Here is a 12,457-nt window from a genome sequence, read left to right as displayed (position 1 = left end):
CTGCTCCATATGAGAAAGTTCAATATTTTTAATAACATGACCGTATTTTTTTTTCTGAGACCCATGGTGTTTGTTTTTTTAAAAAAGATACAAGAATTTATTGGACGCCAAATTACCTGTTAAATTTCAACTATAAGCCATTTAAATGTGAATATATTAACATTCTGGATCATAATCATGGCTGTATAACATAATATCTGTAGTTAGCGTTGTGTGCTGAGTTAGTTTAAAATAATTATTTTATTTTATTTCAGGAAAAACACAAAAGTAGATTAACAATGTATCCGAGCTATGTATAGTTGGAAGCGCACTTATTGAGGAAAACAACTGTAAACTTTAAACGACATTAAACTTATCTTTTTAAAAAGATACCAGGATATTCAATTAAAAAAAAAAAAAACACAAACAATGCAACCAAGCTGTGTGTGTTTAGATAAGGTCAAGCGTGTAATATCTCTAGTTTCAATACATCGAGATCCGAAGCAATTGAACCTGAAAATGACTAGATTCAAACTTGCCTGAGATGATACAATTGCCACGTCAACATTTGTCAAGATGCTCTGTAGTTCTTCTTCACGCTACATAAACAAATGAATTGATTTATTAGTGATAGGTATTTATATACCAAAGTTTCTACTATACTCATGTCTTATTCAATATTTCCCGCTATATATTTTTTTATTATTTTTTTTATTGAGTTTCTTATATCAACTAATCAAGTATTATTTATTAACTTCGGAATAAATGAACATCCCTGTTCAACTACAATGCATTGCGCTATCTAAAAGACTTTATCAGAAAGATAAAAAGGCAAATAAAATGATCCCTCGTTACTTTTATTTATTGAACGACAAATATCCCTTTTATTCCCTGTGGAACTTAAGAAGACCTCTAGTCTACATGCTTTTCTTTTTATCCTTTGCAGAACTGGGATAGGTGTTGGGTTAGAATTCTTTTGACAAAAAAATAAAATAAAAAACTGAAAAAATTTAAATATTTTAAAAAATACCTTTAAAATAAAAAAATAAAGTAACTCCACGTTATTTTAGCTGAATATTACTGAAGATACTAATTTAATATTTTTTTTATTGATTTAAGATTATAATGTTAAAAATAATAATAAAATATTATAGTATATTTTAAAATAAAAAATATAAAAAAAAACAGTATGCGCCCACATCAAGAGTGGCAAGATAAAAGAAGCCGCATCTTTCACGAGTAATAAGTACTCCTCATGCAACTTGCTTCGTATCCACGTGTCGAACTCCCACACACCTAAACTGACAAACACATGGACACTTTTTCTTGCTTCTGTTACATCTCGAAACGTGTCCTCTGCTCTAGATTTAGAAAGGCAACTTGTTTTTTAGGTTCCTTCAACACGGACCTCAAGAAGACAACGAGTTAATTAAATAATTAGTGAAAAGCAAGAGATTTGTACAAGTCACAACCACGTGTCACCCTTCTCCTCTCGTGATCGCCACCTGGCTCTCTCCCAGCTACCTTCTTTTCCTTGTCTTAACTTGAAGGGCACTTTCGTCCTTCAACTGGTACAATATTTTTTCAATTAATTGCTTATTTCTTTCCTTCTTTTCACGATTACCGCCCAGAAGCACCCCACTCCCTCTCTCCCTCCTGTTTTTAATCATCGATCTCAGTATCTTTAAATCTTTGGCTTCTGTTTTCATTCATTTTCTCGGTACTGACTTCATTCTTATCAAAAGAAGAAAGAAGAAGACATCAACGTTTTGGTAGCCTTCTCTTTATTATTATTATTATTATTATTAATATTTTTCGCTGGCGAGTGTATGCAATGCAAGTTGGGTTTTAATTAAAGGGCAAAGCTTTTGTCAGATAACCCCGAGAGAGAACTGTAAAAGAAAACTACTAAGAATTAAGCCTTCCTGACAAATGGGTGTCTCTAAATCAGATCAAAGAATAAACACTTCAACCTCTCCTCCTCCTCCTCCTCCTCCACGTTCTGTTTCATAGGCTCCAAAATACTTTCTAATCCACTGAAAGCTGTCTTAAAGAAGCAAGAAGTAGAAACTTCCTCTGTTTATAGAGAGGCAGCATCATGGGAGAAGCAAACGAGAATAGAAATAGGAGCAGCAGCAGTAGAAGTAGCAGAGTAATGGAGAGTCTTTCTTTGGATATTAACAGGTACCCAAGAGATCTGTTACAAAGATTCATGTCAAGTGACACGCAGCAATATCAAAAAGCAACAAGTGATGGAGAAGAAACAGAGGAGATTGAATTAAATCTTGGGCTATCACTTGGTGGAAGATTTGGGGTTGATAAGTCTTCAAAGAAACTAACGAGATCTTCATCAGTAGCTGGTTCAATACCATTGTTGAGAGACTATGATACTTTAACCACTCCACCTGCATCTTATCCTCCTCTCATGAGGACTTCTTCTTTGCCTACGGAGACAGAGGAGGAGTGGAGGAAGCGGAAGGAAATGCAGAGTTTCAGGAGAATGGAAGCCAAGAGAAGGCGAAGTGAAAAGCAAAGGAATCTGAGAGGAGAGTTGAGTCTGGACGAAGTCAAATTGAATAAAGGGAATTGGGTGCCGACGTGGACTAGTAAGCAGAGTGGTGTTGTGAATAGAGGTAATAATCTGGCAGGGCAGCAGCAGCAGCAAGCGTCACAAGGGTCCGTGGAGTCTCAAGGAGGGAGCTCTTCTGGATTATCAGAAATGGTGAGCAAGCCTGTTCAAGGTACCCCTTTTTTTTTTAAAAATCTCAACCTTTTGGTGTCCCATTTTTTTGTTTTTCCTGGTTTTTTGGGGAGTTTCTGGATTGGATTGGAATGAGTGGCTTTATTGTCTGGTGTTGTTTTGGTGGTGGATTTTGGTCTGGATGCTAAATCGATCATGTGGATGCTGTGGTGTTAGATAGGTCGGTTCTTTTGTTTGGATTGGATGCTAAATCTTGGATGTTTATTTGTTTCTAAACAGTGCAAATCTTACTCAACTAATTTAAGTAGTATTGAATTCTGTCGTTGGAGTTTCTTTGGTTTCATCAATATTTCGCGAAAGAAAATCATAGAAGGTCCAAAGAAGGAGAGGATCATGCTTGTTTAAATCCGAGCAATTCTGAGATGTAACCATGTAGAGTATTAACTCAAGGCCCTCATTACTGATTGCTGCTATACATGGGAAGTAAGCAGATTGCATTAGCATGTCTCTCATGAAAAAGGCAGTGGGTTTCTTGCATCTGTCTTTCTGTCAGAACTTAAATGAGTTTCTGCAGCATATCAACTTCATGGATACTTACGGCTGGCTTGGCAATGAAGTTGAAACTCCGTTTCAACCTCATTGAAATTCTTTTTCTTGCACCCAAAAACAAACGGGCACGTGTTTTTTTCTATACAGAATAGATAAACCCTCCGTGCTAGGATATTGCGTGTAGCATACGCAGGCAGATCATTTACTTTGGTAATTATTATAACTGGAAGGTCACATTCGGGTAAAAACCATTGCAAAACTCTGGTTGTTTCTGGAAGGCGTCTTCATACTGACCACCTTCATGAACTTGCAATTCATTTTGGTCACCTTCATTGGGCACTCAGTTATGCAGTTATTTAGTTTAGGTGCATGGAGAACTAAGAAACTCAGTTTATGCCTTACTAGTTTAGTTCTTAGTTGGCTATGGTATCTACTTGCTTGAAAGGGATATTAGATTCCTGGGAATAGGCTCTTTTTCAGCATTATCTTTTATGTCAACGAAGGCAGAAGAGATGCACACTTCTACTGCGGCATCGATGTAGAAAGTGTTATCATGATTGCCTTAAGAAAGAAGGGAGGAGGAAACATGAAGTGGAATTTGTACGCATTTGCTCATATAAAATGGATCGAACTTCCTATTGCGTATGGGTAATTATTTAGTTGTGTTTTCCAAGAAGTAGCGGATAGATTCTTTTAACGTTTTAAAACTATGTTTAAATTATTAACGTTTCTTTTCTTGCCTGCTTGTAGTCTATACGATGGAGATGGTCTATAACTTTAAATGAGTTCACAAACCAAGCATCTACTTGATTGCCAGGCCATTCCATGGAGTCTTTCATTATTGCATCATAACTATTCATTACAGTGTCATTACTTGTTAATGCGTGGGCAGTGGATAGATGGTAGCTCAGGATTAGGCTAAAGCGTTGTTTGCTTGATCGATTTTCCTTTAGATCTACCAGTTTACATCTCTAAATTCAGTTTTTTCCCTACTTTTTATTTGTGGAAAGTGTTAAATTCCAAAGGCTTAATCTTGTTCAGTATAATGCTTCTGTGTGTCTGATGGTATAGATTTTCCCTAGCTCAGAAGTTGGTCCTTAGCCATCACTAAGTTTGGATTCTTTCTTTTATCTATCCTCCTTGCAGGTCCATCCAGTTTCAATCCCTAAATTCATTTTTTCCCAACTCCTAATTTGTGGAAATTTGTTAGTTCCAAAGGCTTAATCTTGTTTGTTATCAAGCTTCTGTGTGTCCAATGGTATAGATTTACTTTAGAAACAGAAGTTGATGCCTCAGTTATCACTGAGTTCGGGATTGTATTTGTCAAAGGCAACTTTAAGAAAGCAACTGATGAATAACTAAATCCAGGTTTTCTGGGTGAGTTAAGGAGGGTGTTTCTCAATATTACATGCTCGACACACTGAAAAGGTATGGAGAGGTTGAATTAACAGGTTGATTTCTGAAAGTGTGGTGCAATGTTTTCAGAAGCTTGGAAAATTCCGTCTGCTTGAACTGAAAAATTTTCAATTGGCATGGTGAAAACCATTTTTGTGGGTTAGTCGGGGAGGAGAGGGGCAGGATGGGTCTGGCTTCCCATGTAAAGTGATGAGACAGTCTGGAGTGGCTATTAGATGGAATTTTCTTAAATCAGGCGATTACTGATCCTTGTAGTTGTCACAAATCATCCTTGAAATTGTTTATGTTGCCACAGTAATTGGGTTATGCGATCATAATTGATTTGATCAGATTGAAAACTGTTCTGTAGCCTAGTTAATTATGCAATTTAACTTTTCTTGCTGTTGCTAAGGATCCCTGCTTTTCACGTTACTGGTTTTGCCTGCTAGACTAATGTTACTTTCTCTTTATCTTCTTACTCTTTTTTTTAATTTATTTATGCTTTTCTATTTTCCCCCATGGGATACAGTCAAATGGCCTTTAAGTGAGTCATTGCATGTAGTTGACAGGGTTTCTTGTGATCCTATAGCAATCGTACAACTTAAATGTCTCTGTAACTGATACAATGATACTGGAAATTTGTAATTAATCTTGAAATTACTGCAACTAAAGGGAACGGGGAAATCGAGAAAAGGCAGATGGTTTTTGTCTTCTCATAATCTCTTGTGCATCACAGGATCAAGCAGTGGTGGTGAAGCACGAAGTCCCACAAGTAACCAGTCTTTGCCGGAACGAGGCAGTCAAGAAGATTTGGATTCTTCTGGGACAAAGAAAAATGAAAATGCGTGCAGAGCCTCCAGTACAGAAATGGAGAATTTTTCCAAGAAGCTTGATTCTGCAGAAAATATAGGGAGGGAAATTGGGACCAATGCAATGGAAGACATGCCTTGTGTGTTTACAAAAGGAGATGGTCCTAATGGGAGAAGAGTGGATGGCATCCTGTACAAGTATGGCAAGGGAGAGGAAGTAAGGATCATGTGCGTCTGCCATGGCAGCTTTCTATCCCCCGCAGAGTTCGTGAAGCATGCAGGTGGCAGTGATGTTAATCACCCTCTTAGACACATAGTGATAAACTGTTCTGGTTCGTCCTTTGTGTAATGTAAGTCGGTGTTTATGTCATCCTTTAAAAGATAAGTAGGGATGTGAAATAGGAAGAGAAAAATGAGAGAATTTTAGGAAATAGTTTGCTTTTTTTTTTATTTATTTATTGGGGGGCCTTGAAACGGAAACCGAATATGGCCCAACTACTTTTCATCTTCCAGAAGAGTGTTTGAAATAGTTTTTGGAGGCTGCATGTTATATTTATTTCCTAAGCCCCCACCCCCATAAGCTGGGAGGGTATTTCCCTATTTCCTAAGCTGACAGTGTATGCACAAATGGAGGAAGGGAAAACAAGGCTTGATAGTTCAGATCTGCACATGGGCTGTAGCCGTGCTGTGCGGATGGGATAACCGATGAATATGTTCTTGCAATCGTCTTTATCAAGAAAGACAAAAGGGCAGGCTGCAGATTAACGATGTCTATCATGGAAAACTAATTCGAAAAAGGGATCTCTTCTCCTCGAGGTTTTTTAGCGGGATCTCTCTTTCCAAAACCTTAAGCATTGTATTTAAACTTTGGAATGCAATCGCAAGATTCCTTACTGAAGGAGTGACGGTGTTTCAGCCGTGAAAATGTAAATGTACTCTGTATGGCACCTGCTGCATGACTAAGATTGGTCTTTCCCGGCAAAGTTAATGTGTAATGTTGAAAATAAATTCATGATATAATTGGAAAGGATGAAATGAAAGAAAATGCAGCCAAATCTATTCAGAAATCTGAATCTATTTGCCTTCCCTGAAACGAGAGCAGCAATCTGTATTAAAAATGATTGGAAAGACAGATATGGCCGTGCCGCAACAAGAAGGGGGGAGGACAGCAAACACCAGAAGTCCCCAGCAGTCACTTGGAGAATGCAGCCACAAAATTATCGATGATTTCGGATAGATACATTTAAAAGTACACTTCCGATGGAATATTTGTTATTCTTGGAAACAACAATTTTCCTTAGCCGAAAACAAGACGGGTATTTAGACATGAACACATTCTAATGAAAACCACCGCTTCGGTTCAATATCTTAAGAGGTGTTTTACAACTACGATTTTCTATTCTCATGTGATATCTTCTATGCTAGGATGTACAGACAGGCACCTTCCACCATCCTGATTAACGCTAGGAGGGTTGAATTCTCTTCAACCGTTGAACAACTTGCTTCATCGTAGGCCTGTTTGAGAGGCTGTCAACTGTACAAGTGACGGCCAAGTGCAGCATATCTACCAGATCATCATGCGGACCAGAATCCCATAGTCCTGCAGTGAAGACCTCCTTCGCTTGACCATGTCGCAATAGCATGCATGCCCAAGAAACAATATTAAAACCATTCTCATGTGAAGAAAATGAAGGATCCAACGGTTTCTTATCTGATATCAACTCAAGTAGCACCACACCATAGCTGTAAACATCAGCCTTCTCGGAGACACGACAGGTCATAGCATATTCCGGGGCAACATATCCAAATGTTCCTGCTACACCAGTTGTTGCATGGGTTTCAGAGGTTCCCAAAAGCCTAGATAATCCAAAGTCGGACAAGTAAGCATTGAAGTCATTATCCAGCAATATGTTATTGGGCTTGACATCACGGTGCAGAACACGAGGAGCACATTGATCATGAAGGTAAGAAAGCGCCCGGGCTACATCCAAAGCGATCTTGTGAAGAATCTTCCAACTAACCTCCCTTGTCGATCTCTCTTTAATGAAATCTTCCAAATTACCTCCTGGCAAGTAATTATATATGAGGAACATCTCTGTTTCGCTGGCATGGTATCCTATCAAAGTAACAAGATTGGGATGCCTCACTCTCCCAAGGGCCTTTATCTCAGCATCAAATTGTTGAACACCTTGAAACCTTCCAACAGCAAGCTTCTTTATGGCCACTAGGCTTCCTGGAGAAATTTCAGCCTTGTAAGTGGCACCAAACCCTCCATTCCCAATGCAATTGATCGAGTTGAAATTCCCTGTTGCTTGTACAATATTCTCATATAATAATGGAACACCAATGTCAACAAATTTGGTAATTTCCTTGGGTTCGGAAACCTGAACCCTGGCCATTGGGATCCGTTTTCTTGTGTAAAAGAAGAGAACAACCAAAGCTAGAAGAACAGAAACAATGGCTGATGCAGATGCTATGGATGCAATCTCAATTGAATTAAACCCAGATTTAGACCCTGGTGAAGAAGTAGCATTGCTGTCTGTCGAATCAGATGGAGCAGATTGGAGGAATCTATGGCGTGGGTTAGGATATGGATTTCCAGGGGCATTGCCGCAATTTGCCACTTTACGAATCAAGGGGAATGGCCCAGACAAATTATTTAAGGAGACATTAACTGTAGATAGTGATGCTGCCTTAGATAAAACAGAGGGAATCTGTCCTGAGAAACTGTTGTTGTCAAGCAAAAGAACAGTTAGGTTTTTCAAAAGCACAATGTCCTGTGGAATCTCACCAGACAGGGAATTTGAAGAAAGATTTAACACTTCAAGAGAACGTAACCTCCCCAAGCCAGAAGGGATGGCACCAGTCAGGTTGTTGCCAGACAAGGAAATGTGCTTCAAGTACTTCAAACGATAGAGTCTTGCTGGAATTCGACCCCACAGTCTGTTACCACTGAAGTCAAGGGTGATGAGGGATCTCAAATTCCCAAGACTGGGAGGAATATACCCTGAAATTTCATTGTCAGAGGCATCCAAAAATCTAAGAGATCTGCACATTGCACCAATATTCAATGGAATAGGACCTAATAATTTGTTTTTGCTAACATCAGCAATCATTCCATTTAATTCACCGCACTTTCTAAATAAGCTTCCAGGAAACAAGCCAGTGAGCGTGTTCCCAGCAGCAAGAAAGGCATAATCAATCTGCTTCCCATATCTCTCTGGAATAACTGGGAGCCAACGGATTTGACCAGTAAAGTTGTTTCTGCCAAAATTGTGAATCACAGCTACACTAGCAGGAGCAAAAGGCAAATGGCTTGCAACGCGAGTTTCATGTGTGAAGAATGGTACATATCCTGATAATGGGTCGTCAACTTGGACAGGATCTGAGTTCAAGGAGGGGGAACACACGTTATAATCAAATCTGGGGATAGGACCTGATAAGAGGTTGTGACTGACATCAAATACTGTCATACAAGGAACTGGAAGATTCCCATCAAGCTCCCCTCTTAACCTATTTGAGCTCAAATCAAGGTGATACAGCTTCTTGCATCTCTCAAAAGCTCCCTTTATTTGGCCATAGAAACCGTTCTGAGCTAAGTTCACCATCTCCAAGCTCTCACAGTCACCCCAACTGGTTGGAAGCTTCCCTTTCAGAGTTGCCCTAGGTGCCCAAAGTATTCTCAGCTTTGGAAGGGCTGCGACCTCTGCAGGAAGAGATCCTGCAAAACGATTATACTCAACACCAGCAACACGTGACGATCCAACTAATACCTTTCCACTCTTATTTCTCTCCCCTGGTTGTGTTTCAAAATGGTTTGAAAGGATAAGAACTGACAGCTCAACACAATTTCCAAGTTCAGCAGGGACTGCACCATTAATGAAGTTTCTTGAAACATCAAGAACTTCAAGCCTCCTCAGCTGACCGAAATTGCGAGGAATGACACCCGTCAACATATTCGAAAACAACAAAAGTATCCGTAACTGTTGACAATTTCCCAAAGTAAGAGGGATCCCCCCAGCAAGAAAATTCCCAGACAGATCAAGATGCTCAAGGTACCGACAATTGCTTCCAAAACCACCAGGAACAGTCCCATTTAGCTCATTATTAGCTAAATTAAGCTCCCTCAACTTCAAAAAACTAACAAAAAACCCGGGAATAGATCCCGTCAGCATGTTGCCAGCTAAATTCAAAACCTCCATAGACACAGAATTGGACAGAGAAATTGGAATCTCCCCATCAAGTCTATTAAAACCAAGATTCAAAACCCTCAACTTCTTTAAACCAGCAAATTCGTCTGGCAATTTCCCAGCAAACAAATTGCCTTCAAGATCAAGCACTTGTAATTTATCTAAACCCCATATCTCCATGGGAATTTCCCCACTAAACTCATTATAAGGCAATGATAAACCTCTCAGCTCACTAAGTTTTCCAATAGAAGGAGACAACTTCCCCTTCAGTTTCCCATCATGATTATAACATGTTCTTTTAGTCCCAAGAGCGAAAAAAGGAAACTTCAAAGACCTTGAACAAGGAGGGACTTTAGAATTACCTCCGTAGCCATCCCCACCAGTGATATTCAGTGAGATAACCCTGGATTTGGAGTTGCACGTGACACCAAACCATGAACAGTGATTGGTCTTGTTGCTGCTGTTGGGGTTCCAGCTTGAGAGAATCCCATAAGGATCAGAAACAGCGGACTTGAATTCCAACAGAACAGATTTATCAGGAAAAGCTTCATCACCCTCTACAAGAGAGAGAAAACAGGAGAGAGAGAAGAAGAAGAAGAGAAGAAGAAGGGTTTTTGATAACAGATAGCATTTCATTTTCTCAAGAAACAAAGAGAAAATAGAACCAAGAGGGAAGCAAAACCCCAGAAAAAAAAATGAAAAAATGAAAAGGGATCCTTTTTGTGTTTGGGGTGAAGGCAAAACAGTGATTTTCAAAGACGGAAGCGTGTTTTCCTTTTCTGGCTGGCTAATGGAAGACGGAAAGGAAAATTCTCTCTCTCTCTCTCGTTTTGTTTATTACTTTTTAGCAAGCACGACTTGAGAGAGTTCGTTTAAAGTCTACCAAAAGGGCAAGGAAGGAGGTGGGGAGCAGAGCGGAGGACTTTGCTGGTGAGGGTGGGGTCCACTGCCGGTCAATTAATGCATCAAGCCGTCAACACGTAAGGCCCGGCACATTGGTGGGTCCCATTCAAAAGTTATTGCGAGGGACCCTCCTTCGTCTTCCGCGTGGATGATGGCCATTATTGTATTATTACTATTATTTTGGGTTGTTAATTTAAGAACTAACAATCACAATGGTAGCTATAAAACAAGAAAAAATAATAATTAAAATTCCAATCAACGGTGACGTCGTCTGAGAGAATCGTCGTCGTTTCATCAACGAATAGAAAATGTCTCCAGTGGTAACAAGACACATGCCTACCTCTGGTGTTTCTTTTCCTTTTTAACAATATATTGCATTTGAGAAGACCCCCCAACTAATTATTATTGATCTACGACCCATACAATATTATACTTAATTTTTATTAAATAAAACGAATAATTATTAAACAAATAATAAGATTTTATTATTGAACCTTAAATAAGGTTTAAAAATCAAATCATAAAGTTTAAACAAATAATAAGCCACGAACCCTGTGTCACAAGATTTTATTAAACCTTAAATAATTATATCTCAACCGGTCAATAATCTTTTAATTGTTATTTCAATACCTAAACAAATATTATTTATTCTAGTGCTATGCTATATTAGTTCATAAAGGAAACCACAAGATTTAATGAGAATCGTGCAAGCATCCCATGATGTAACTAGAAGAATTTACATTAGTTATATATTTGCCAAATTGACATGTTGGCGGTAAATTATTTATTAGTTCATATACTAATTAATAGATCATGGATAATTATTATAAGAAACCGTGCAAGTTTGCATAATTGAGCGTGCTGATATCTAAAATTAAGAAGAAAAAAAATACTTGATTGTTTTGAAAATAAAAGCAATAAATAAACTAAAAGCTTCCGAAGATAAATATGTAAATAAAATAGTAAAAATAAAAAAAATGAAAAAGAGAATTGTATAAAAGAAAGAATATAAAGCTGTAAATAAAATATAAAAGGAAGATATATTGCTGAAAGCCTTGAAGAAACCTTTTCATGTTGAAACGGTGTATAGGCAGGAGCAAGTCAAAGAGCTTCAATGAATAAGTTGTTATGTGCTAATTCTTGTCCTACAAAATACAAAGAAAAGATTTTAAAATCAACCCTAAACAAGGCAATCATCCATTGATATATCAGTTCTTAATAGAATATCCATTAACTATTAGAAAGATTTTAATTCCTTCGCTAAGATCAAACAAGAAAACTCCCAACGTCATCTCCAGAATTTCGTCCGGTTTTAGCCACCGGTTGCAAGCTACTGTTTGGAATATCAGTGGCCGGCCATCTGTAAGAAAAACCCATTACCACATCTTCACATATCAATGATATATAAAGGTTGCAAGTGAGGTTCTGGCCTAGTGGTGAGAGGGGCTTGTCTTCTTTCTCCGCACCTGGGTTCGAACCTCATCATGCACGCCTGTTATCCTCGCGATGCCTTACCTGCTCACTGGGCTTGCAGGATGTTCAGTGGGTCGTGAGGATTAGTCGTGGTGCGCGTAAGCTGACCCGGACACCCCACGTAAATAAAAAAAAAATGATATATAAAGGTTTGTTTTTTTGTGATTTGAAGTTTAAGTATTGTGATTAGAAATATGATGGTTATTAAAGATTTATATTATTATTAATTTTAAAATTTATAAAATTAGTTAAGATATGAGTAAGTTGATCCGAATATTCACATTAATTAAAAAAATAATATATATACTTGAATTCTAAGAGATGTAACTTAATTGGTTAGATCACGAATTTGTTTTTTAGAGATTATTAGTCCGAATTCTATAAACTTTAATACCATTGAATACTTATATGATTGTTAATTTTAAGGCTTATAAAATTAATTGTGTGTATTAGTTAAG

At 38.1% G+C, this 12,457-nt stretch overlaps 2 protein-coding genes across 2 annotated transcripts; one reads left to right on the top strand and one right to left on the bottom strand.

The window, feature by feature from the left end:
• The first annotated feature begins 1,596 nt into the window (after nt 1-1,596).
• Nucleotides 1,597-6,003, top strand: LOC105121699 (ninja-family protein AFP2-like). The gene is made up of 2 exons (XM_011020437.1): nt 1,597-2,720; nt 5,361-6,003. The coding sequence occupies exons 1-2, from the start codon at nt 2,078-2,080 to the stop codon at nt 5,780-5,782; spliced, it is 1,065 nt and encodes a 354-aa protein (XP_011018739.1). The 5' UTR covers nt 1,597-2,077; the 3' UTR covers nt 5,783-6,003.
• A 610-nt stretch (nt 6,004-6,613) lies between these two features.
• LOC105121667 (LRR receptor-like serine/threonine-protein kinase RPK2) lies at nt 6,614-10,518 on the bottom strand. Its single transcript, XM_011020397.1, has one exon. It carries the CDS (start codon nt 10,257-10,259, stop codon nt 6,897-6,899), a length of 3,363 nt encoding a protein of 1,120 aa, XP_011018699.1. The 5' UTR covers nt 10,260-10,518; the 3' UTR covers nt 6,614-6,896.
• Nucleotides 10,519-12,457: the final 1,939 nt, after the last annotated feature.

Source organism: Populus euphratica, unplaced genomic scaffold, assembly GCF_000495115.2.
Source record: "Populus euphratica unplaced genomic scaffold, PopEup_1.0 scaffold1.1, whole genome shotgun sequence".
Lineage (NCBI taxonomy): Eukaryota > Viridiplantae > Streptophyta > Magnoliopsida > Malpighiales > Salicaceae > Populus > Populus euphratica.
Note: the sequence above shows the minus strand (reverse complement) of the source record. Positions and strands in the feature narration are given on the sequence as shown.